At 43.3% G+C, this 27,835-nt stretch overlaps 2 protein-coding genes across 3 annotated transcripts in view; one reads left to right on the plus strand and one right to left on the minus strand.

The window, feature by feature from the left end:
- trim46b (tripartite motif containing 46b) overlaps positions 1–8,331 on the minus strand; it is a gene marked incomplete at both ends in the record, with an annotated part of 15,672 nt that extends 7,341 nt beyond the window's left edge. The window contains 7 exons of the mRNA XM_083684395.1: positions 257–510; positions 1,610–1,705; positions 2,251–2,397; positions 2,904–3,102; positions 4,112–4,262; positions 5,120–5,381; positions 8,308–8,331. Coding sequence (XP_083540521.1) covers positions 257–510; positions 1,610–1,705; positions 2,251–2,397; positions 2,904–3,102; positions 4,112–4,262; positions 5,120–5,381; positions 8,308–8,331 — 1,133 coding nt within the window. The remainder of the gene's footprint in view (positions 1–256; positions 511–1,609; positions 1,706–2,250; positions 2,398–2,903; positions 3,103–4,111; positions 4,263–5,119; positions 5,382–8,307) is intronic.
- Positions 8,332–16,943: 8,612 nt separating this feature from the next.
- Positions 16,944–26,805, plus strand: LOC310815614 (cytosolic phospholipase A2 gamma-like). Of its 2 annotated transcripts, XM_083685462.1 has the most exons (13): positions 16,944–17,168; positions 17,691–17,704; positions 17,832–17,931; positions 18,036–18,178; positions 22,054–22,255; positions 22,442–22,547; positions 23,222–23,362; positions 23,469–23,561; positions 24,596–24,670; positions 24,782–24,874; positions 25,270–25,424; positions 25,681–25,849; positions 26,341–26,805. In XM_083685462.1, exons 2-13 carry the CDS (start codon positions 17,691–17,693, stop codon positions 26,550–26,552), a joined length of 1,503 nt encoding a protein of 500 aa, XP_083541588.1. In that variant the 5' UTR covers positions 16,944–17,168; the 3' UTR covers positions 26,553–26,805. The 2 variants fall into 2 exon arrangements, with proteins under 2 accessions (XP_083541588.1, XP_083541589.1); XM_083685463.1 differs by lacking the exon at positions 24,596–24,670 and having other exon boundaries at positions 16,945–17,168.
- Positions 26,806–27,835: the final 1,030 nt, after the last annotated feature.

Raw genomic sequence — 27,835 nt, forward strand, 5'->3', positions numbered from 1 at the left:
AAAGTGAACGTGAAAGCGGTATGACGTTCCTCAGTGAGTTCAGCTGAATTTTAGCTGTATTGTTTTTTTTTGCCAAATGTTTTGTGTTTGTGTGTGTGGGTGTATTTCTGTGTGACTGTGTGTGTGAGTGAGTGGGTGTGTGGCTGTGTGTGTGTGTGTGTGTGTGTGTGTGTGTGTGTGTGTATGTGTGTGTGTGTGTGTGTGTGCATGTGCGTGTGCGTGTGTGTGTGTGTGTGTGCGTGAATTTCTGTCTAACCTGTTGTGTGTTTGGCGTGCCGCCTGGACGAAGCAAGGCGGGTCCGTCTCCTTCAGCAGCTCCCCGGAGAACGCCATGAGGCCCGCATGCTCCAGCAGGCTCCGCCTCTCTGCCACCTGGCCGGTCAACGCCTCGCTCCTCCTCTGCCGCGCCCCCTCCAGGGCCTGGGCCAATGAGGCGTGGCGCTCAGCCAGGAGGGTCCCCAGGTCTCTGACGCTCTGGGAGAGCTGCTCCCTCGCCGCCACGCTGTTCACCTGGGATTAGGGTAGACGCACGCGCACACACGCACACACACACACACACACACACACACACACACACACACACACACACACAAACACATAGTCAGACAGAGATACAGACACACACACACACACACACACACACAGTCAGACAGACATACACAGACACACACACACACACATATAGTCAGACAGAGATACACACACACACACAGTCAGACAGACAGAGATACACACGCACACACACACACACACACACGCACGCACACGCACATGCACACACAGTCAGACAGAGATGCAACACAAAAAAAACAGACAGACAAACAAGGGATGTGTTAGAAAGTGCATTCCTCCATACTAAGCAGGCATGGTTGAAATGCCACCATGTCCTACTGTAATTATCATACTGTAATCACTGAACATTTACAATAGGAGGACATCTGAGGGTGCCAACATTGACTACACGATCTACTGTTGTACCATGTTCTAATCACAACCAAAGAGGTAAGCAGGGTTTTTACACTACTGTCTTTGAGTTCACGAGAAAGCTCTATACAAATTGTATGTATTATTATTATTATTATTATTATTATTATTATTATTATTATTATTGACCTCTATGCTGATCAAAGCTTGACGCCAAAATGCGTCCACAGCGACTGCTGATATGCATTCAATATCTACATTTTTTGTAGACACACTTTTCAAATAAAATGTTATCGTAAACATTTAGATATTATCATTATTATCAGTGCATCATGCGTACCTACTGTACTGTATGTGTGTGTGTGTGTGTGTGTGTGTGTGTGTGTGTGTGTGTGTGTGTGTGTGTGTGTGTGTGTGTGTGTGTGTATGTGTGGGTGTCTGTGTGTGTGTGTGTGTGTGTGTGTGTGTGTGTGTGTGTGTGTGTGTGTGTGTGTGTGTGTGTGTGTGTGTGGGTGTGTGGGTGTGTGGTGTGGTGTGGTGTGGCGGTGGTGTGGTGTTGTGTTGTGTTGTATGCGGTGGTGTGTGTGTGTGTGTGTGTGTGTGTGTGTGTGTGTGTGTGTGTGTGTGTGTGTGTGTGTGTGTGTATGCATGGTGGTTATTCTGGGATGTCTGCAGTATTAGTCACCTCTGTCTGAGTGATGGCGTTCTCTAGCTGCGTGATCTGGGCCATCACTGTCTCCTGGTTGGTCAGAATATAGTTCATCTCCTTAGTTACCTTGTCCTAGGGAAAATAAACACATCACAAAAAAAGAATTATAATATTCTGCCCTTTAGCAGACACCTTTATCCAAAGCCACTTTTACAATCCATTTCCTCACACTCATAGACTTTCACAAACTGATGGTCATTTAGCTGATGTTTTTATCCAAAGCAATCAATTCACTAATTAATACATATATTGAACCTACTGTAACAGTTGGGTTCAGGTGAATTTCAATTCAGTCAATTCAGGGAGTGGGTTCGGGTTAGGGTTCATGAAATTGCAGTTCAATTCTTGCAAATTGGGCATTCATTTTCAGTGATTTGTCCATGAGCTTGAAAAGGATAAGCTTTTTACATCAAACATTTTCGTATTGTAAATTCAAATCACAACTTGAAATTGAATTAATTGAATTTGAATTGACCCTAATCGTGACCCCCATCCCACACGCACGCACATGCACACCCCCCCCCCACACACACACACTGACCCAACACACACACACCCACCCATACACACACCCACTCACCCCCCCCCCTCTAGGATCCAGGTGCCCCACCCCCTACCTTGAGTGTCTGGTAGGCCTGGGCCACTGGCACCACCTTGTGGCCGGTGTGGGCGCGGCGCAGCTTACAGAGCGGACAGAGCAGCCGCTGGCAGGACTTACAGTAGAACTGGAGACGCTCCTGGTCATGCTCCGGACACGTCAGAACCTGGGGAGAGGAGGAGGAGGTGGAGGAGGGGGAGGAAGAGGAGGAGGAGGAGAAGGAAGAGTAGGAGGAGGGGAAGGGGGGGAGGAGGAGGAGGAGGGGGGAGGGGGAGGGGGAGGGGGAGGAGGAGGAGGTGGTGGGGGAGAAGGAGATGGTGGAGAGGAGGGGAAGAAGGAGGAGGAAGAATAGGGGGAGAAGGAAGAGGAGGAAGAGGAGGAGGAGGAGGAGGAGGAGGAGGAGGAAATGAAGAGGAAGAGGAGGAGGTAGATGAAGTGGGATAAAAAAAATCAATTTTGGGGGACAAACAGCAGGAGCATCATAAAGAGAAGAACCTCTAATAATAATAATAATAATAACATGACACTCTGTATACCTCTGGCTCTTCGCCAAGTCCCCCAGACAGAGGGTTTAATGTGTACCATGACGCCTGGAATTCACCATAAACTAGGGTAAAAGCTAGTCTGGTGACCCCAGCCTAGCCCAGCCCAGCCCAGCCCAGGGGGCCTCACCTTGGGTCTGAAGTTGAGGGTGGGCTGGACCCGTTCGTGCTGGGCCCTGGGGGTCCCCCAGGGGTGGTAGAGCTTGAAGCAGCCGTTACAGAAGCTGGCCCTGCAGTCAGCACAGCCCTTGGTGGCCTCCAGCGTCTGGGGAGGCTTACAGAACTGACACATCACAGCCACGCTGCCCAGGCTAACCGTGTGTCTGTACCTGGAGGGAAGGGGCGGCGGGAGGGGAGGGGGGGGGGGGGGAGAGAGAGCGGGAAAGATAGAAAGAGGGGGGGAGGGGAGGGGAGGGGGAGAGAGAAAGATAGAAAGAGGCAGAACAGGAGGATAGGAGAGAGAGAGAGAGAGAGAGAGCGAGAGAGAGAGAGAGAGAGAGATAAGGGGGACACGGTGGGTAGACAGACAGGGTGCTGTGGTTAGCTACAGTACAGAACTAGATAGAGCTGTTCTGTTGCAGCCCAGTGAAACACTGTAGCAGTGTGTTTGTGTGTGTGTGTGTGTGTGTGTGTGTGTGTGTGTGTGTGTGTGTGTGTGTGTGTGTGTGTGTGTGTGTGCTGGTCTGCTGGTCTCCTCTCTGCTCAGCTCCTTGCTGATGAATGAGACAGTCAGCATTTGGCCACACTCCCTCACCTGCTGTTCAGGGGGCTAGCGCTGTGGCTAACTGAATGCTATAACATTAATAATAACTGCTGAATAACTGCTAACATTAATAATAATGCTGAATGTCTACCCTGTGGCATTATTATGCTGTACACATTAAAGGACCATTACAACGTGTGAGTGTATTTGCATTGTATGTCTCTGCCTGTGTGTGTGTGTGTGTGTGTGTGCAACTGCTCTAGTATGGCAACATTATGGATTCAAACCAGTATATAAATAATGCAAACAGAATTATGGAATTCAGACATAAAAACTGCAGAGCTGGCATTTTGTGTGTGTCTAGTTAGCGAACGTTAGCTATGTAGAGGCTAGTAGAATTCCAGAGGAAAACTTCTGCTGTCACTTGGTGCACTCTGCACGGTCTCCTCCTTCAAACGGTCCCTCAAGGACCCCATGTGTTTAAACTTGCTTTTAATCTTTAACTCTCTTTAGTTTAGTTTTTACTGACTGTGCTTTTATTTGACTTTTTATGTATCTATCGATTCTTGTTCTCTCCATGGAATGTAGTGTCGAGAGTGGAGAGTTCTGCCCCCCCCCCCAGCCCAGTAAGTTACCTCTCTACGATGCGCTCCAGGGCCAGGTTGCGGAGGCAGTCCATCAGACCCTTCTCCCCCAGCTCCACGTCCCTCCCGCAGGGGACGCACGGGAACAGCATGACGGGGCCCGGACCCTCCTTACGACGACGCCCCGGATACGTCCCGTAACCTGGGGACCAGGGGGGGGGGGGGGGGGGGAGAGAAAAGGGTGAAGTGTGTGTGTGTGTATTCTCAAAGCATCCTCAGACTGGGCACATGGAAAGGATTGGACATAGCAAATGAGACCTTGGATGACATTGTTCTCCTCAGCCTTTTAATCACCTCTCATTAATCAACCTCTCATTCCTCTCCTCTGATTCCTCTCCTCTCATTCCTCTCCTCCCTTTCCACTCCTTTCATTCCTCTCATTCTTCTCCTCTCATTCCTCTCATTCCTCTCCTCCCTTTCCTCTACTCCCATCCCTCTCCTCTCTTCAACGAGGTCTGGAGTCAGTCACATTCACAAGATGGCTGTTGACAGCCAATCAGATCCTTACAGTATGACACTCAAGGTCCAGACTATTGAGTTAAACTGAGCTGAGTTGAGCTGAGCTGAGCTGTACTGGGCTGGCCTGGTTGTACGCATCCATCATGTCTGCTGCTGTAAATGTGCTGGAAAGGATAATACTGACAACAAAATATCTGAGCCAGCAAAAGAATAGTTCAAGTCGACCCAGTGGTGTATAAATCCCAAAACGTAACACACACACACGGACATGCACACACACACACACACAAACACGGACACACACACACTCACACGCACACACACACACACGCACGCACACACACACACACACACACACGCACATACTCACACGGACACACATGCACACGCTCATGCACACACACACACACACACACACACACAGAAACATGGACACAAGGACACACACACACACGGAAACATGGACACAAGGGGACACACACAGACACACAGACACACACGCACATGCACGCACACACACTACCATACACACACGCACACCTGCTCGTAGCACGCGGTCGATGGGTCTCTGCTCGGCCTTGGGCATGGGTCTGCGTGCCTGGCGGGGGGAGCGTGTGTTGGGGGTGGAGGCGGGGGAGTTGGGCTCTGGGGGCAGCTCCGGCAGGGGGTACCCACTCTGGACCAGAACCTCGGAGGCACACATGAGACACACGCTGTGCTGGCATGGCAGAACCACCGGCTGCTTGACGATCTCCTTACACACCGGACAGTGCAGCTCCCGCTCCATACTCTTCACATTAGACTGGGAGAGGGAGGGAGAGGTGGGGCGAGGGGCGGGGGGAGAGAGAGGTGGGCGGGGGAGAGAGGGAGGGAGAGGTGGGCGGGGGGGAGAGGTGGGCGGGGGGGGAGGGAGGGAGAGGTGGGTGGGGGGGGGGGAAGGAAGGAGAGGTGGGCGGGGGTGGGAGAGAGAGGGAGAGGTGGGCGGGGGAAAAAGGGAGGGAGAGGTGGGCGGGGGGGAGAGGTGGGCGGGTGGGGGAGGAAGGAGAGGTGGGCGGGAGAGGGAGGGAGAGGTGGGCAGGGGGAAGAGGGAGGGAGAGGTGGCCGGGGGGGAGAGGGGGAGAGAGAGAGAGAGAGAGAGAGAGAGAGAGAGAGAGGTTAGGAGATTAGGCAGTTGAGCTAAGCTAACTAGCGTCAATTCCATTTCAATACAGTCCACTCAGGAAGTAAACATGAATTCCAATTCCAAATGTTTAAATCCTAATTGAAAAGCATTCCGCATGAGAACAGTGGAATGTGCAGTGAGTGAGACGCAGAGACAGAGGTTGAAAGAGGAGAGGAGAGTGTCGAGAGGGAGGAGCAAGAGAGACCACACTCGTAGAAAAAAGGATTCCAAAAGGCTTCCTTCGTGTATCTGTAGAGGGGAACCCTTTGAAGAACCCTTTTTCAGAAGGTTTCTACATGGCACCCAAAAGGGATCCCTGGCCTACAGGGACAAATGGAGAAATTTTTTTGCAGATATAGGATGTAGTTTAGAGAGGGCAAAGATGTAGTTTAGAGAGGGCAAAGATGTAGTTTAGAGAGGGCAAAGATTTGGTTTAGAGAGGGCAGAGATGTAGTTTAGAGAGGGCAGAGATGCAGTTTAGAGAGGGCAAAGATGTAGTTTAGAGAGGGCAGAGATTTATCAGACTAAGTGTGACAGAAACACAGATATAGGATGTAGATTAGACAGTATCAGAGACACAGATAGAGGATGTAGATTAGAGAGTGATAGAAACACAGATAGAGGATGTAGATTAGAGAGTGATAGAAACACAGATAGAGGATGTAGATTAGAGTGACAGAGACACAGATAGAGGATGTAGATTAGAGTGACAGAGACACATGAGGGGATGACAGCTTTTATAAATAGATGCCCCTGATGGCAGCATCAGGGGGGGGGCCTCATGCCTCGTTAAATATGAATACAACTCCAGTCCTTAATTATTTAATTCCTGCCCACGCCCAGGTCTGGTCCGTGTGCTTGGAGTTCACAGACACACGTGACCACAGTTTTAGTGATGACCTCACAGACCCGATCGAAACACGTTCTCAGGGGAGAGACGGGGAAACGTAGAATTAGAATGACTAGATAGGGTTCTATTTCTTTGATCCTCTTAACGTAATGAGTTTTGCAGAGGGAAACACCCCTGTTATGCTGAAGGGAGTAGGCCTGGGGAGGCTGGTGAAGGGAGTAGGCCTGGGGAGGCTGGTGAAGGGAGTAGGCCTGGGGAGGCTGGTGGAGGGAGTAGGCCTGGGGAGGCTGGTGGAGGGAGTAGGCCTGGGGAGGCTGGTGAAGGGAGTAGGCCTGGGGAGGCTGGTGAAGGGAGTAGGCCTGGGGAGGCTGGTGAAGGGAGTAGGCCTGGGGAGGCTGGTGAAGGGAGTAGGCCTGGGGAGGCTGGTGGAGGGAGTAGGCCTGGGGAGGCTGGTGGAGGGAGTAGGCCTGGGGAGGCTGGTGGAGGGAGAAATCGGAGCGCAGAGAAATGGGTCATTGTAATTTAATGCATATGGAATAATGAATGGAATCACACACAAATCAAATACACGTGCTTGATATCGGTTTGTGTTTGATGTCATTCCATTCCATCCTGTCCATGACAATGAGCCCGTCCTCGGATTTCCCCCTCCCCCAGCCTCCCCTGGTCTAGAGCAGGACTCTGATAGATGGGTCAGAGTCTGGGTGTGTTTCCTCTGCGGCTGCCCTTGACAGAGGACTCGAGACCTGAAGCTCTCGCTGGGTAAAACATGTAGCTAAGTGGTGGTGGCTCTGGCATGAGTAGGCTGAACTGAATGTGAACCGAATGTCTTTAGAAACTAACAGTGTGAGCAGCAGCAGCAGCATTCAAGCTCACGCAAACTGGGTAAGTGCACAAGTGTGTGTGTGTGTGTGTGTGTGTGTGTGTGTGTGTGTGTGTGTGTGTGTGTGTGTGTGTGTGTGTGTGTGTGGGTGTGGGTGTGTTCCCCCGGCTCGGACTCCTCGTCTTTGCATGCATGAGTATCTCGATTTTTTTGAGGAGATATGGATACACACACACACACACACAAAAACACACATGAACACACACAAACACACACATGAACACACACACACACACACAATTTAATCAGCTGGATTACAGTGAGAAGCACTTTACAAATATCCATTTATTGATTGCACTGATGCAGGGGGAGAGGAGAGACTGTATGATAACCTTGCCTTGAATCTCCAGACCTAATCCTATTCCTATTAAAACCGTTTTCCTTTAGCATATTTAGCATATATTAAAACACGGCTAAAAAACATTTATATCATTTATAGACTATCATTCTCCAAGTCATATGTGTAGCATGTTTTTACAAGGATCAGTAATCCACACAGGAGCCATGACAACAGAACATCGCCTATGCAGACATAAAGGACAATCAAATATCATCCTAATTTAGCGGTGCGATGAATGGTTAAGGAACACTCATTCACTATCTTTCTCTCTCTCTATCTTTCTCTCTCTGTCATTCCCCAATGTCAACTCCGGCCTGTCCTCCGTTCTCTCATCTAAGCAGCAGGCGACTCAAACGGGGAATGAGATGAGATGAGAATCGATTGACGCCTACACGCTATTTGTTGGAATAGGTTTCAAACATAGCTCTAATCGCTATGTTATGATAGCTCTGTCTATGCGTCGCCGGCGCGTTGCGGGACAGCGCCTTCTTACCTTCACCTGAAACCTAGGCGCCATGATAGGACGGGTTCTTCCCTGCTAAACGGGGCGATGCTTCTGATGGGGGGGGGGGGGGGGGGTAGACTGAGAGAGAGGGATATTTCTGCTCCAGCGACGAAACGGGGGGAGGGATGGAGGGGTGAGGGGGATATTTTTGAGCTTTGAAACACACGCTTTCTATGTGAATCGTGCGTTTTTAGTGCATTTTAGTCTTTATTTTGTAGCGATTGGCTAAATGTCTATTGGTTTTTTTATTGTGCTCATATTTGCATTTGCTTCGAGGCAATAGCTAACATCTGGGAATGGTGTCCTCGTAGAATTCAACTCCTTTCCATTGTTCTCTTTTCTGCAAACTAGGTTACTAGTGCTGCTTAAGCCCATAGTAACACGAGTCGGCTACCCTAGTTCTCTCTCTCTCTCTACCCCCCCCCCCCCCCCCTTCTCTCTCTCTCTCTCCCTCTCTCTCTCTACCTCTCTCTCTACCCCCCATCTTTCTCTCTCTACCTCTCCCTCTCTCTCTACCTCTCTCTGTCCCTCTCTCTCTCCCTCTCCCCCCCCCCCCTCTGCAGCGCAAGGCCTCAGCGTGTCTGCATCCCGTCACCATGGCAACGAGCATCCTCGCCTATCCCACGAGCTCTCACGGTGGCGATGAAGCTTATTTATTTGTTGACACAGAAGTTCTGGTAATGTGTATGCATGTTGTATACAGGAGGCTACGTGTTAGCATAGGCACGGTATCATGTCTAAATGCCCTCCCTAAACAAATCTTATTGTGTCATGCATGATTCACAGAGGACATTCATAGACCATTTGAAATAGCCTATATTTCTTTCTTTCTTTCTTTATTTTTTAATCAAAATGCTCTGGTATATTGGGATGCTGAGATCAATATGTGAATTGAATGACGCTACAAATGGGCGAAGAGAATAGTTAAGAGTGCCTAAAGGCCCTCCCCCCTGTCATCCTCATCCTGCCTCCAGATAGCACCTCAATTCCTTACATTTATTATGTTATTTACATAAATATGTATGCTTCCATAAGGCTAACTTTATAATCCAACATGAAGAATTCATGACCATATAAAACAAATAATGTATTTTTCATTTACATTTACATTTTAGACATTTAGCAGACGCCTTTATCCAAAGCGACTTACAACAAGTACATTTGTCTATGTAAGTGAATCATCTATACATAAGTCATCATAAGAAAAACAAATCTATGCTAGGATCAGGGACCATTGGCAGTCACAATGCTAGAATTTATTTTAGAAATGTTGACTTAATGGGATGATGGTGAGACCTTGAGGAAAATAGTGTGCAGAAAATATCTAATAAAAAGATACAATACATGCATAAGATGTTGGAATGTCATGCTTTGCATTCCTATATAGACAAACATCCTAACAGACTTGTAGCCGAAAAACCTGGTAGTGAAAGACAAGCTACAAGAGTGGTCCGACAGGTGGGAAATGGGGACGAAACGAAATGGTGGCCATCTATTTCTTCCATGCTGCCGCATGCTAAATCATTTCGTAAATAGAATAGTAGTAAATAGAACGTAGACACACATATATAAAATGGTAGCCTACTGACACAGACACCAACACAGACATCAATGTAGCCTACTCACACTTAAACGAACCAGCGCGTCCATCGTTGATGTGAGCGTGTTTAGGTCCGACTCTGCCATTCGATGAATTAGACCATCAATTAGGCTACCGACCTACCGTTATGATCATCGTAAATATTGCCATAGACGCAGACAATGCAATAAAGATATTCATACTGTTACTCCAGAATCATCTAAATAGCACAATATGATATGGAATCTACGATCTGTTTTTTGCGTAATGATAAGATTGGAAGAAGAAAAAACGAGTGCTTAAGGCTACTTACTACATTACACACTCAAATAATAATAATAATATATTCTGCAAATCGAATCGAAATTGTAGCGAAATTCTGAAGAAAAAAACCATCCACACCGTTTCAAATGCTGACAGATTATGCGCTTGGCTCCCCTCCCTCCTCTCCTCCTCCCCTCCCTCCTCTCCTCCTCCCCTCCCTCCCTCCTCGCCCAGACTTCCCCCGCCCTCCACCCTTCCGTCACTGAAACGCACCAGCCTCAGAATTCTGACACGATTCTTGTGTTGGGCATTCCGAACGTTTATTCGGAATCACCTAGGAGGTGAACTGAATCATTTAATGCAGTCCATCCCAAATATCCGAATCTTTGACTCACTAAATCGTTCAGTGCCTCAAAATTGCTACATTGATCATAAACATCATAAAACGATTGCTTTAATGGGACAAATTGGCTAGTAGCCTAGATATATAATTGTATCCATTTTCAAGAAAAGGCCTGTAGGAGGTTATTAGGGGATATTATTATTAGTCTCTGTAATAGCCATGATTGGGGGTTTTCCTTCTCTCCCATGGCTTGAACAGTAATACAGTTGGCCGGTAGAGGGAGCTGTACATGCTACGGGAAAAGAGCACAATAATGATAGTATTAAACATATATAATGTGTTCATAAGGAATTGCTGGGTCATTCCTACAATCCGGTGCCTTTTGTGTCCCTATGACATATTAACACCTGTTGTGTGAAATATGGAACAACGGTAACCTGAACCCTTCCTTACCTTTATCCTTTAAGGGTGTGTTCGTTTGGTTCTCGGAAACTCGTAACTCCCAGTTGGTGAATCATAGCCAGCAACGCATTTTTCAACCAATGAGATTTCGTTTGCAATTCATAATGAACGTTAACAAACTAGAAACATACGTTATAAATACATACTGTTGAGATCTTTACCGTCTGTTTTCTGACAACAAGGTCAAAGGTTACACTGGAAACGTCACAACTTGGGTGTCATCATAGTGGTCCGAGTTTCCCAATAATAACTCTTGACTTGGAGTGGTTATTTCACTCGTTATTTCAACACCTAAAGACCTCTTTACGCTAAATCATTTCATAAATAGAAAGGTAGTAAATAGAACGTAGACACACATATATAAAATGGTAGCCTACTGACACAGACACCAACACAGACTTAAACGAACCAGCGCGTCCATCGTTGATGTGAGCGTGTTTAGGTCCGACTCTACCATTCGATGAATTAGACCATCAATTAGGCTACCGACCTACCGTTATGATCATCGTTATGATCATCGTAAATGTTGCCATAGACGCAGACAATGCATTGTCTTGTCCCTCCTACAGACCTCTTCATCCCCACTACTCCCTGTACAAGTTTCTCTCCTGTAAATAAGATAAGAAAATGCTTCTTCTAGCATTGTGACTGCCAATAGCCCCTGGTCCTAGCATGGATTACTTTTTCTTATGACTGATGGATAGATGATTAACTTACTTAGACAAATGTATTTGTTGTAAGTCGCTTTGGATAAAGGCGTCTGCTAAATGCCATAAATGCAAATATAAATTCGCTTTGGATAAAGGCATCTGCTAAATGCCATAAATGCAAATATAAATGTAAACCTCGTATCTCCGAGTTCCTTGGTTTCCAAAAGCTGCCGAACGCACCATTAATGTCAATTTCAGTGGAGTGACGTCCCAAGCATCCCACTTAGCATTTAACGTGAAGGAAAGGGGAAAGGGAATAGCTAGTTGTGATTCTGACTAATGGACTGCTCAGAAGAATCTCGGCCAATCTCTCAATGCTTATTTCTGAGTAGTATGAAAGAAGAGGATTTCAGGTTTGCAATGAGGTATCACAATCGAGGATTGATTGAACCTGGGGCGTTTTCTTGCTGTATGAAAGATGAGATCTATGAGTGAACCCCCTCGGTACCTTCAATAGGGCCTCATTACCCCCCTAAGATGACTGTGGGGGTAGACATCAGAAGTGGCAATGTCTGGCTTGAGAGCTATCCATTGAATGTTTCTGGAGTTGCAATTTTAAGTGTGAATTAAATTTTTCCTCTGTATTAATCACTCCTATATTGTCTTTTAGTATTGTGGATGAGGAAGAGGATGAACTACCACCAAGCACCTCCACTGCTGCTGTCCAGCCCGTCATGCCTCCTCTTACCCTGAGAAGAACCAGGTCCTTGTCTGCCTCGCCTGCTAAGAGGCCCAGATTTTTCATGGATCCTATGGAGGACAAGTACGTATTTTCAAACAATTACATTATTCAAATGTGTTGTTGATCATATCCTCCACTTACACAAGTACACCCAGGCACTGTACCTCAAACACATAATGCACACTGTGTGTGATTTGACTGTCATTGAGTGTCATTTCTGAGGTTTATTTATTTTCTGTCTATGGAAGAACAGAACAGAACAGAACAAAAAGAAATGTAAATAACAAAGGGGGAAGTGTTTTTATTAATCCCGAAAACTTGGGTGAATGTTCGAGACCTGTGTGTCAAAGTTTGAGGAGATAAGTCATATTATGTTCTGTTTGTTTTGAATAAAAAACAAGGAAATTCAATATGCGTTGTTATGGGGGGTGAAGTGAGTAGAGGTTCCAGGTGTTTTGTAATGGAATCTGACCTTCCATGTTGTGAAACTGTTTCTGTTTTTCTGCCAGGATACATAGTACGAGCGCAGATCTGTACTTCACATGACAAATGTGCGTGTGGAGCAATTCGTTCATCTCACTTAAACTCTGCTGCTTGTAGTGATATAAAACACTTGATTGTTCCCATCAGGGATGAATCTGGTATAAGGTAAAATGTACAGGTAGTGGAAACTGGCCAGAAATGCCTTAGACTTAAGTTAGGCATTGACTTTAAAACCATGAGTTATGTCTGTGCCAAAATAGACTCAATGCCTTGAGGTGGCTGAAAGCTGCACACTGAAGATGTATTTCAGTGACTTGTTATGGATTAAACACCATGCAGTAGCTACCATGCATATTATGATATGAGAAGCGACACACTGACTCTTCTCTTCTCCTGTTGTTGATCAGTTGTGAATCTGTAGAGATCCAGGTAGTAACTCGTCTCTCTTATCACAGCAAACTGCTTCAGCGTCATGCTTCTTAACCGACACGGGTGCTTCACAGAACAACACACACTCCACTAACCAGTCCCATACACTCCCCTCTTTTCAGACAGATGAATCTTATAACAACTTACTCCTTTTTTGCTACAGATATCTCACTAATAGAGTCAATTAAGACAATTGCATATAGTGCACTATAATGTCTATCATCCAGTGATATATCATGAAAACCAGTCAAATAGATGATTTTTAGTGAACAAGTTTCTTCAGAGATTAGCTGGTCTTCTTGGTGAATTTCTATCAAAATGTAATAAATATTATGACGTATGGAAGGTGCTGTTGTGTTAGATACCCTGAGTTCCTGTGTCATCTTATTTCACAAAACGAGAAATGTGATCACCTCAGTCTGATATACTGATATGATATACTGTCCAATAAAAACCTTCTGAAGTAAAGCAGCAACTTGTGTCTGTCTTTGGTTAATTCTGTGTCACAATGGTTCCCAAATACTGTGTATCTCATATTAAGATATGAAATAGGTCATTCATCGGAACCATACTAATGTGTAGTTTCAATTATATTGAGATAGATTTTCATAGAGAACAAGCGAGTGTGGAATCTGTGGATAGTTATCTGGAACAAGTGCAGAAACAGAACAGATTAAACTATTTCAAAACAACCATGATGTGGCGCCAGACCTCAATAAACAAGACTGGCATCTTCTGATAGTAGATATTCAATGAAAATTTGCCAGGAAGTCAGCGAAAAATGAAGTGTATTAGCTTCAGTTGTAACATGGTAACAAGTGCCTATGATAGCAGACAGTATTTTTAAAAAAAGTGGATGATAACAAATGGTCTGAATAGCCATGAAGTATGCCAATACTTCTATTATCTAGAATATCTAGTATGCCACTCTAACAAAATGTGTCCTGGGCCTGGTACACACTTATGCTTATAACAGCATTATAACAGCTTATAATAGCTTTAGAACATTTAGAAATCAATGACGTGTTATCAAAGGGAGAACATGCTGATGTAACTACTGTGTGATCCAATAAAAATTAATATCTTTGTTATGTGGCATAAAGTAGGAAGGACACCTGTTCTACAGTAAGAGCTTCCTACATTCCTGCTAAGAAAGTGTGTTCATATCATGTGTATATAAGAGGCCACAAAGACATGAGATAGCTGTAGAATTTCCTGTGGAGATGTTTTTGAGTTACTGTGAGAATACAGTACGATCTAAAAAAAAAAATGTTTTTACAAAACACCAAAAAATGCCTACAGACTGGTCTGACTGAGGACAGTTTCCAGGGAACTTCTAAACACATCCAACTAATGGCAGCATAGAGTCAGTTTACACCTCAGTTTGCTGCCACAGCCCAGTTATGAGGAAAACCATGAATCATAACTCGACCGCAGGATAAACTGTCATGCTTGGCTTATTGTCAAGCATTTTTGTTTATGAAACATTCTCATGCGCTTTCGTACTAATGACCGACAGATATAGAATAGATAGAACATTTATATGTATAGAATATCTAGTATGCAACTCCAGTATATCACAATACCTGTTGGGCCTGGCCATCTACAACAGCTCTACAGAGGGTGGTGAAGACGCCATGCAGTGTCTGAGGAAGGCAGAAGAGGACCTCACACACACACACACACACACACACACACACACACACACACACACACATTGTATACATATACATATACACACATACCGGTACGCATTCTACACTCATTACCATAACTGTTGCTATATACAGTGCCCTGCATAAGTAATGGGACGGTGAAGCATTTTTTCTTCTTTTGGCTCTATACTCCATAGTTTTGGATTTGAAATCAAACAATAACTGTGAGGTTAAAGTAGAGATTCTCAGCTTTTATTTGATGTATTTGTGTACATCACAATGGTTTCACCATTCAGAAATTATAACACTTTTTATGCATGGTCCCCGTATTTCAGCATGCCCAAAGGTAATGGGGCAATTGGCTTGACAGGTGTTTCTGGTAAGACAGGTGCCTCCCGTCACATAATTTGTGTAGGCATAAGAGAGCTGTCTAGTATTGATTCTAGGCTTTGCGTTTGCCTTTGGAGTCTGCTATTGGTGTCTGTCAACATGAGGACCAAAGTGGTGTCAATGAAAGTCAAGGAAGCTTTTATTAGGCTGACAAAATCAGGGGAAAAAAACTATCAGAAACAAAGTCAAAACCTCAGGCTTGCAAAATCAACAGGTTGGAACATCATTAAAAAGAAAAAAAAGCACTGGTGACCTCAGCAGTCGCACACAGGCTGGTAGGCAAAGGCAGACTACAGTGGATGACCTAAGTGTGCTCACCATAATTAAGAAAAAACCCAAAACAACTGTCCCACTGATCAGGAACAATCTATAGAAAGTAAGCGTGAATGTGTTAGAGACTACCATCCGCAGAATTCGTCACAAGCCGAGCTACAGAGGCTTTACTGCAAGGTGCAAACCACTAGTTATCCTCAAAAAGGATGGTCACCTAAAAAGCCTGCAGAGGTCTGGAAAAGGGTCATGTGGACAGCATACCACTTCAACTGTGAAACATGGTGGAGGGCGTGTTCATTTTAGGGCATGTATGGCTGCCCCTAGAACTGGCAAACTTGTCTTAACTGATTATTTAACTGCTGAATGTATTCTGAAGTGTACAGAAACATCTTGTCTGCTCAAGTACAAGCAAATGGCTCCAAATTCATTCATAGCGCTTCATCATATTACTTGTTTCCCACTGATCTACACAGCCTGCTGGACACATTCAAAATGAAAGAAACATAAACAATTATAATAATGAATTAAATGTGAAAAACAGAGAAGACTTCTTTGCAAAAGTCTACACCCCCCCTGCTATGGCTCTCCTTAAATGTTCTCAAATGCAAATGTCTCAACAAGTTACTAAAAAATTCAGAATGAATAAAACCCCACCCATTCTGGGTAACTCTCTCAGGATATAAAAACCTAAAAGCCTTCCTGAACACGTCAGACAACTGAAGCATTTCCTTCAAGGTTGCAGCCTTTTCCACCAAAGGTAGGTACTATGTCTGCTGTGCATTCCTGCATCTACAATTTTAAATGGAATGATGACAAATTGGACTCCTCCAACACTATATAGAAGTGACAATAGCCTAAGAACTTAGAGTGCAATTCATTTCATTTTATTTCAGAAAAATATAGAGGAGGAAGATGTTCTGTTCATTAGTATGTTTGAAATGTCATGCCCAAATCATGTTAGTCATTGAAATCAAGTAATTCTTGAGTTTTTTTCAGAGAATTTGGGGTGACTGTAGCAACATTCCAACATGCGATTGTAATCAGTTAGCAGTTAGTGACAATGCCCAGATAAACAGAACCAAAGTGGGGATTGGCATCTGTGCTTGTCCATAGGTTGTACAGTACTCCTTTCAGGGTGAGGAAGAAATGTGATTTCCTATCTGTTCAATCAGTTGTTACATACCTGTACAGTACATGGAATTCTTGCAAATTAAAGAGTTTTGGACGGTTATACATTTAAGACAATGAACTGAGATTGTATTTCTGCATTTCCTTATTCTTATTAAGATGACTGAACAGAACAGTGAAATAGGTCATTCATCGGAACCATACTAATGTGTAGTTTCTATTAGATTTTCATAGAGAACAAGTGGGTGTGGAATCTGTGGATAGTTATCTGGAACAAGTGCAGAAACTTGCTATGGCTCTCCTTAAATGATATCAAATGCAAACATGCCTTCAACAATAAAACCCCACCCATTCTGGGTAACTCTCTAAGGATATAAAAACCTAAAAGCCTTCCTGAACACATCAGACAACTGAAGCCTTTCCTTCAAGGTTGCAGCCTTTCCCACCAAAGGTAGGTACTGTGCCTGCTGTGCATTCCTGCATCTACAATTTTAAATGGAATGATGACAAATTGGACTCCTCCAACACTATATAGAAGTGACAATAGCCTAACAACTTACAGTAACATTTATTTCATTTTATTTCAGAAAAATATAGAGGAGGAAGATGTTCTGTTCATTAGTATGTCTGAAATGTCATGCCCAAATCATGTTAGTCTTTGAAATGAAGTCATTCTAGAGTCAGAGAATTTGGGGTGACTGTAGCAACATTCCAACATGTTATTATAATCAGTTAGCGGTTAGTGACAATGCCCAGATAAACAGAACCAAAGTGGGGATTGGCATCTGTGCTTGTCCATAGGTTGTACAGTACTCCTTTCAGGGTGAGGAAGAAATGTGATTTCCTACCTGTTCAATCAGTTGTTACATACCTGTACAGTACATGGAATTCTTGCAAATTAAACAGTTTTGGACGGTTATAAATTTAAGACAATGAACTGAGATTGTATTTCTGCATTTCCTTATTCTTACAGATGTCGGAGATAAGGTAATCTGTTTTCCTTTCAGATAACTGCATTCATATTGGTATTTGTATGCATGTTGGTAATCTATATGCTTATGCAAACTCTTGTCTCACCTGTTGTCTCTGTCTACTCAAACATTAACAAAATCAGACTAGGACACTCCCTCAACGAGGGGGAGAAAAAACACATCACTGACAGGAAATCAACTGTCCAACAATGTCTGAAGAGGCACAACATTACATGCTCTCTGGTGGGTGGTATATAGTTAGGCAACCAGTCATATTTATTTTCAAATCAGTCCGTTATGTAAAAAATCAGTGTATGTATATGACAGTTATCAAAACGTTCTTGCAGGACGAGGTTCCCAACATTGCGGTGCTGGGTTCTGGAGGGGGTGAGAGAGCCATGGTGGGGCTGCTGGGATCACTGGACCAGATGGGGAAGGAGGACCTACTGGACTGCATCCTCTACCTGAGTGGGGTGTCAGGATCCACATGGTAAGGTCCTGATGCTCCAACAATGAATACTGTACATGTAGACAGCCTACACAAACGTGTAGGCTGTCTGTTTTGATGTTTAACATATGGTTTGATATGGTTTACAATGTTTATCGTGATATTGTGGCTGAATTATGTGTACTGTTTAGCTTCACATGGTAAGGCTCTGAATGATGCTTGAAGGTCAGAAACACAACAGCAATGTCTGACACTGCAAGTCCATTTCAGGGGGTTAGGGAGGACCACAGAGAACACAGAATTTGAGTGGATGTGAAGTGCTGAAATTGCAGTATTCGCGTTACTATAAGTGCACGAGTATCACAAAATCACATTGTACAATACAAGGCTTTATGTTGTCTTTAATGTGCATAAATCTGATTAAATATATAATTGCAATGAGGCATTTATCAGTGAGCTTTTCTTTGAAATGGTTGCTATCATTTCTAAAGATCAGCACCATTTTCATGGCACCGAGGCTTCAGATCTTTTTTCGGCACAATTTGGATGGAAACACCCCTAAAGCTTCAAAAAGCGTCGTCTGCCCCTCACTAGAGGCAGGTTTTGCTAAAACAGACTTTAATAAATTAAATCATTTATCTTAAAATCTTAAAATACTCTTGTCAACATGCTGCGTGCTACAGAGGCTGTCCTGATATGATCCGTCAGATGGCACAGCAAGACAACACCACAGTGGACGGAACTATGCGTCACACACCACCTAGAGCAGGGGTGTTCAACCTGTTTTGAACCAAGATCTACTTTTAAAGTCGTCAGTCTGCCGAGATCTACCAGTCCAAATAGGGAGCCTTAGCCATTACTGATAGCCTACTGTTACGAACCCAGCTCGCTAAGGGATAGGGAAATAACATAACTCAAGGTAAAGGTACATTTTTATTTAACAAAAGAACTCAGTGTGTCTTCCTGGTTTCAGACAATGTTTACACTAAATCAAACCATAACAGAAAAGGCCTATGGGTGCTGTTTGAAATCAAAGTAATAAATATAACAAAAAGAGCTCTTACAAAAAGGTGAGCTATGGGCTAACTGCCTAATTGAAAACAAACGAAAACAAAACCCTCGCTGCCTGAACCAGATCGGATCCTCGCTCCAATCAGGAACCGCTGACAACCAGGAAGTGGACGGAGCCTGCTGGACACACACATAAGAAAACAAACCTAAAAAGACAGCATTCGTAACATCTACCTATGTATTTAATATGCACAAAACAAACAGAAAAGTCATCCAGATATAATAAAAGGTAGTTCTCTAAGTTGGAAAAGTGGAAATAGATGTATTTCTCTACCTTAGTGGGACCGCTGGCACTGGGAGGAGGCAGCTAGTTTCTCGTAGTCAGGGCAGTAGGAGCTGGATGCAAAGTCAGTAAAGCGATTCTGAAATTCTCACAAGATGCTCTGAACTTGCTGCTCATAACGTGCACTGTCAAGCTGCACAAAGTCTTTGCCTTGACGTTGAAGTTCTGCCCACATGTGCGGAAAGTTCCGCAGGTCACAGCGCTGCAGCCTACTTGACAACAGTTGTAGCTTGCTTATAAATGTGTTTACTGAACTGATCATGTTGATGACATATTTATCCTTACCCTGCAACTCTAAATTTAACTCATTGAGCATGTCAGTGAGATCTGTCAAGAATGCTAAATCCAAAAGCCACTGGTAGTCCTCTAGCTATGCATATTCTGCATGTTTTGAAAGCTTCACAAAAGCTTTGATCTCAGGCAACAACTCAGTGAATCTCGCCAGAAATGTACCTCTGCTTAGCCATCTGACATCTGTGTGCAGCAGCAGGTCTGTGTATTCTGCACCCGTCTCCTCCAAGTGAGCACGGAATAACCTTCTCTGTAGACTCCTGGCCCGAACAGAACACACAATCTTCATCGCAACATCCATCACTTCTTTCATGTTTAAAATCTTCCCACACAATGCTTGCTGGTGAATTATACAATGATAATTAAGATTCGCTTTGTTTGCACAATGCAATGAACCCACTAATGCGGCCTACCATCGCTGGAGCACCATCAGTTGTGATGGAGATGAGCTTAAAAAGGGGCAATTGGCTCTTGTTAACAAATTCCATGAAAGTGTGGGAAAATGTCTTCGCCTCTAGTGTGTCCTTTCAATGGCAAAATGATGAGTAGCTCTTCTTTTGCACTCATGTCTCCAAAAACCATTCTGATAAAAACACATCACTGTGCCACATCCACCGTATCAGTCGACTCATCGAACTGGAGAGAAAAAGACTCACATGCGTCAATGTCCTTCTTCAGTTGCTCCTCGACATCCTCTGCCATTCCCTCGCATCGCCGTGTAACGGTATTCCGGGATAATTGCACATCCTTAATAGCAGCCACAATATCAGTTTTATTCTTAAAGTCACTGAAGAGTGCGTCTGCAGCCTCGACAAACGCTTCTTTAACAACTTCGCCGTACTTGAAAGATTTCTTGTGTTGAGCAAGAACGTGACTGACGCGATAAGATGCTATCGTTGCAGCCTTACCCTTGGTGTTGAGCCTGGTAAAAATGGACTGCTGTGCTGATAACTGACCCTTCAATTCCCGAACTTTTCTGTTGCGTTGAGCAGTTTTAGCAGGGAAATCCGTCTCGTAGCTGTTGTGCATCGTTTTGAAATGCTGCTCCAAATTGCCCTTCTTCGGTATGGCCACGCTCGCATTGCAGATAAGACAAATCGACTTCGAATTAGAGTAAACAAAAAAATAATCCTCCTCCCACTCCGAATGAAAATGATATGTTTTCGATTTTTTAGCTTGTGCCATATCGATATATATTAGCTATAGATAGCTAACTAGTCGATCATGGATCGACTGGATCGATCATGGATAGCTCTCAACTTCTCCAGTTTGACACTGAGGAGATTGGCGTGCCTAGCAACGCAACGAGCCTAGCAACGCAACGTGCCTAGCAACAACTGGCCAGTAGCCCCCCCCCCCCCCCCCCCCCCCCCCCCCCACACACACACACACACACACACACGGTTCGGAAACGTTTAACCATCATAGTGTGAAATACAGTTTTACTGCCGCTGTTAATTAAAAAAAACTTTAAAAACTTTTGCAACTACACTTCTCGCGATCGACTGGTTGGGCACTTCTGACCTAGAGACATAGCGTACTTTAATACGCTTGACAGTCTAGACGCAAGCAGATTGGGCGCGGTTGATTAGGACACCAACCACTGATTTAGTGGGAATTATCTTTTTTTTTCTTCCTTTATTTATTATTCACCCTTTGAGACCAAGGTCTCTTTTTCAAGGGTGCCCTGGCTGAAAAATATATACACATCACTATTATTTACATCAAGATGTTTTAAAAAGACACAATTTACACAGTCAATACAATTTTTCTTTTTACAGACAACAATCAGTTATAACAACAGCACTCCTCCACTGAGGAGTCCTTAGTCAGGTTCCTAAAATAGCCCAATGATACTAAAGCAGTAAGTCTTAAGGTCATTCCATGCCTGAGGAGCACAATGACTAAAGGCAGTTCTACCACCTCAGAGGAGACACATGTGAACTTGAGGACTAACCAACCTTGAGACAAGTGCTAAGGGTCTCCAGGTGATAAGGGATGTGAGATAGTATCGGAGTTTATGGAGAATTCCTTTATATACATACAAGAGCCAGTGTTGGTCCTTCATAGCGGTTAGGGACGGCCACCCCACAGCCTGATATAAAAGACACTGATGAGTACGAAACTTATCTCCTTGATGCCCATGCACGTCACGGGCAATTAGAATGTGGTGTCATGGTATGACTTTAAAGTGTAAAGTAGTGAAGTTATCTTTTAATTGTTTAGAGGAAAGGTAAGCTCATGGGTCATTTATAAGTTTATTTTTCTTTAGGTGCATGAGCGCTTTATACGAGGAGCCTGATTGGTCCACAAATGTTGAGCAGGTGAAAAAGAAAATAATTCAAAGGATGGGACATGATAGCGTGAGCATAGCTGACCGAAGAGCAAAACTGGTGAAATATTATGACCAGAAGGATAACTTCAGCCTGACAGACGTCTGGGCAGCATACTATGTGCCAAGGACAGTTAAAGAGGTAAGCCCATGAAACCTAATTTAGATTGTTACATTCACCTTTAGCTAGACACATTCACCTTTAGCTAGACACACATTCTTCACATCGTAATTTCATTGACTGTGAGTCTTTACAGCCTGTTTTGAACTGTTCTAAAAAATATTGATGGTGTTTGTTACTGACTGCTGCTGCTCTTTGCTTCCTCAGATAGATGAACGTCCTCTCTCCAGCCATAGAGATGGCCACAGCAAGGACCCCTATCCCATCTTCAATGTGATTGATAAGGATAGCAAATATGACAACTTGAACAAAGGTATCACACACTCGCAGCAAACAATAAACTTATGAACGTAGCATCCATTATTTATTATACATAAGGCTTATCGCTTGATATCACTTAATATTCATCACTTGATACTTCAATTAATGAATACTTTAAAGAGCTTATCATGAAGTCTAGATTGTTATTCGTCCACCTGCTACTACAGTGCTGTCTCTAAAACCATAGTTTTTTTAAGTCAGCAACATTACTATTGACACACAAATAATGCTGTAAATATAGCAAATGTTTAAAACACAAATATGTTTAAAACACAAATATAATAAAATGTTTAAAACACTTTGTTGTTGTTGTTAAAACAAGAAACACAGGTTGGACACATTATTTTTCAAAACGGATGACAACTCCCATATCTGTCTCAGGGGTGATTTGTTAGCTAGTTAGCGTGCAATCCGACTTCAACCGCATATTTCTCCAACAAAATGTTCCACAATCTTACAAGATATTTACAGAGAAAATAATATAGAAATACGTTTTACATTTTCATTGGCAGTTGATGGTCAGCATCAGACCAGATCACAGTTGAATTTTTTTTTTTTAAATATTGCTTATTCACGTAAATACAGTGATAAATGTCTAATATTGATGTAACATGAACTTCATAACCAAATGAATATTTACTGTAGACAAATCTTGTTCCTCAACAGATCCCTGGCTTGAGCTGACCCCTCATGAAGCTGGATATTCTCTCACTGGTGCCTTTGTGGACACAAAGCTTTTTGGGAGTCAATTTGACTTTGGTGTACTCAAAAAAAAACAACCAGAGATGGACATGTTGTACCTTCAAGGTACATTTCAATAGGGCAATCATTATAATAATTCAAATTAAGACAATAGAGCCATATTGCTACTTGTATGTCCTATGACGTCTTAAACCGTTTGTTTTGCATCAAGGTCTGTGTGGCAGTGCCCTCGCTGACCAGCAGGAAATACTGACTTATCTGTCTGAGATGATACGAACATCTGAGAACCAAGAAGCAGAGCGAAGTAGGCAAATCCATTTGCAGTACTATACTCTATCTATTCTGACTGGTCTCCTTACATTAATCTATCATTTAGATTTGTTTTTAACTGTTGTTTGCTCCTGCAGGCATGCAGGCTAGAAACAGTTCAAGCCAATCTGACCAGGTTGAATGACAGGACAGGACAGGACAGGACAGGACAGGCACAGGGACAGGACAGGACAGGGACAGGACAGGACAGAGCACAAGAGAGATTAGCATCGAGTTCATTTAGACAGCAGTGTCAGTAAATGACCGGGACATGTCTGTGTACACAGGGTTAGAGTTGTAGATGACAATTGATGACACTAGAGGTGACATCCTTAAATGTCTCATAAATGTTTCATATTAGGGGTTTCATAATAGAAGCCACAACAAGTATTGCAACACAATCTCCTAATTAAATTGTGTACCTATAAACGATAGTATGTATTCCCAGTTGCATGTCCTGGTTGACACATGAGAGAGATTTTTGGATGGTACATCAAAACCTGAAGAAATGCTACATGAGAGTAAGTGAATTTGCGTGTCTTATGTAAGAAGTTCATATTTTTTTGATTTTGAATTGCGTGGCATTTAGGCAGTATTATATATTAACGTCGAGTGGTGAAGGTAAGGGTAAGTGGTCAGGGAAAGGCATTAGCGAACATTAGCAACAATAATTAGCAAATATTGTTGTCCATAGCATGATTTGAACCAGTGACGTGCGGGTTGCAAACCAAGGAATTGGGAATGCGTACTACCATGTATAGCAGGGGAGGCTGATGGAGGTACAAAATGGGGGCATCCAGTTCATTGTAATTCATGGAATGGAGTCATTGTAATGCCTGGAATGGAATGAGGAATGGTACTGTATAACATACGCATCTGATACCGTTCCTCATTCCATTCCATGCATTATAATGAATCCATTCCTCTGTCCTCCATTTCTACCTCCACCAGCCTCCACTGCTGTATAGGTAACACCACTGACTTGCATTGTTATTATTATGGTTAAAAACATGTCTGCGTTGTTCCCAGGTAATTCAGTATTTCAGAGTGCATCTGGACTAATGTCGAACGCGTTCCAGCCTGCCTGGGATTGGGTCAAGGACAGTTAGTTGCTCCATTCCTCACATTACTCTCCAAAAATAATGTGTGTCTCAATTTGAACTGGATCTCCAGGCATTTGAACTCTGTTTGAAATCTTGTCACTCCGCTTCACAGCAACACACGAATTGACAGTCGTTGCCAAGGCCCTAGCGCTAGTCAGGACCTGGACTTGGGGAAGCACTTACAACTTCCTTCACAACGTGGCAGGTGAGCTCCTGGTTCAGACTGAGATAACCAAGCTAACTCATAGATAGACCATGAATACTACAGTGTAGTAGTGATCTAAAGTATGCTAATTGGTATTTCCCCACTTTTCTTTACAGAATTATTCAGAATTTCTGTAATTTCCTAGCATGTTGCCCTACTGTCAACCTAATTTCCCCTACGTTCACTCTAGTATGATATTTCAATGGATATGAAGCAACAATTGTAGTTTATCTATGGAAATATATTATAACCCGTGTTAGTAGGTGTAATGGGGGCTAAGAAAAGAAGAAAGATAAAACCCTAACCCTAACGGCTGATAAAGGCTGATTTCAGATGATCACCAAGCAGAGATTTCTCCACAAATGCATATTTTCTGGCCCTGGCCTCTTTTTCAGCTGAAGAAGTTGATCAAAGTATTCTGGAAGAAAATATACGGCACTTTGAGGACGCTGGTTTGCTGCTGAATTCTCCATACTTTAGTGTCCTGAGGCCTGAGAGAGAGGTTGACCTCATCATCTCCCTTGACTTCAGTGACGGGGATCCCATGCTGGCAAGAACAAACACACACACACACACACACACACACACACACACACACACACACACACACACATGCATCCAAACATACACACACACACACACACACACACACACTGCTGTTCAATCACAAAGACAGAGTTACCCAGATGTTAATGTAGAAAGCATCACCATGGCATGCATTTTGAGGGAAGGCCAATTTGCTCACATTTGTCTGAAATCTGCAAAACAACCCTATATTTCTCCACTCTGGTATTTTATTTCCACAGACAGCGAAAGAGGCACAGAAGAAATGTAAGGGTTTGCGTATGCCCTTTCCAAGGGATGTTGTGGATTCTGAAGACTCCACTGATACAACAGACTTCTATGCATTCAAGAGCAATGGCAAAGCCCCCACTGTGATCCACATGCCTCTGTTCAACATCAACAACTGTGATGGTAAATAATACCTAGTTGCTGAAACCTTTTCTGTTGTAGTGCCTGAATTAATCTAGCACAAATCCTTCAATGTGACATCATTGCTCAAAACACATCAGTCGGGTCTATCATCTGCAGCAGATTTATGTGCAGTTGAGGTTAAAGAGATACTACAGGATTTTTGTAGCTAATTCTTAAAGTATTATCTAGACGACACATTCAACACTTTTGGCAGAGTTCAGAAAAGCTATAATTGTAAAACCATGACACATTTTTAACATGTACAATTGACATGCCCCATTGATTGGGCTTGACAAAAATACTATGAACGCTGTGATAGATTGTTTAGTTTAGTCTGCGATTGGTAACATTTCACAAAGCTAGCGCTGCAATTAGGAGAGGTACTAGATAACTGATGTTATTTTTATGTAAGTTACAGATTGCTACTTAGATAATTCCAGGAATCATAATTGTGTTTTAACAGTGTGTGTCTGTGTTTTGGTACATAACAGATCAGGACGATGTGGACTGGTGGAGAAATGAATATACAACATTTAAGTCGGATTACAGCCCAGAGATGACTGACAAGCTGATGGAGAAGGCTGCCATGAACATCAGTCACAACAAGGAGAACCTGCTCAGGGAGATTGAGGAGGTCATCAGACAGAAGACTCCAGACCGTGAATCAGAGCACGGCTCGCTTAGACTGTGTCACATTGTGTAGGACTGTGGACTGACGTGAGTCAGGTTCTCTGATCATCAGCAGGCCTACACACAGACCAGTAGTCACAGAATGCAGGCAGTCCTTTTAATTTTGATTAGAAACTTCCATCTAGCAATAACACTATGTAATCATCACAATCTTAACAGTATATAATGGTCTTTAAAAAAATGTTAAATAAAGAAAACCCACATCAGTCTGATGATATACTGTACTGTATACCTGATGATCAGTTAATAAATTGCTCAGTTATTAATGTGTGACTAAGTTATTAATTATGTTTCTAGTTATTATTCCAATTCTTCCAACCGCCTAAAACTTTTAACTTATTCACACCAATCCAACTTTACAATGTGCAGAGAAGTCTAGCCCTTGTTGCTATGACTTTTATTTTGTATACTTTTGAAAGTACACTTTTTAACATTGAGGTCTATGGAAACCAAAAGATGCCACTTTGGATCACCGCTGTTCTTACACCTTTTAAGTGGCACACGTGTTTGATAGCATTCCTCATTCCATTCCATGCATTACAATGAGCCTCTCCTCCGATTTCTACCTCCACCAGCCTCCCCTGGCTAGAAGACATGGTCTAGTGCTCAGATGAAACTGAGGAAAACAAAAGTATGAGACGTTACAACACAACTCTCATGATGAGCTAATGGCACACAACCGATTTCCTGTAAAGACCTTTGTCTTGTTCTCTACCCCTACTGGGTGTTGTTGGTCCACACAAATACTTTTCGTGATCTGACACCTCTACTCGTCAACTGACACCAGTTATTCAGATAACGACAGACAATAATCTGAAAGTGCATAAAGTAAAAAACTAAATAGAAAAAAAAGTAAAATAAATAATAATAAGAAGAAGTGCATGCATATACATGCTACAACTGACATGAGAGGTATCCAAAACCAAGTGCCATATATCGATTATCTGAAATCATACATTTCGGTAACATTTGTTTAGATGTGGAGATAATTCTGGTAATTTACAAATCTTTACTATCTTCAGATCTTCAAATCTATCCGCAATATCTGTCTTTGTGTTCCAACCATGTTTCTTCCACAAATGTTGGATCATTTGTACCTGGCGAACACAGAATTTCAGAGTTGGACTGCGTGTTCTGTGGATTGTATTTTTCAAAATGAGACGGACGAGTTGATGGTCAGAAATCTCTGATTGTTCTATTGTACAGCTATGTGCACGCCAAACAGACTCCTGTGGCATGAAGAAGTAGTCAAGTCGCGACTGGATTTCACCTTGTTTATAAGTGTATTCCCTGTCT

The sequence above is a fragment of the Argentina silus genome (genome assembly GCF_951799395.1).
Source record: "Argentina silus genome assembly, chromosome: 14".
NCBI classification, from domain to species: Eukaryota; Metazoa; Chordata; class Actinopteri; order Argentiniformes; family Argentinidae; genus Argentina; species Argentina silus.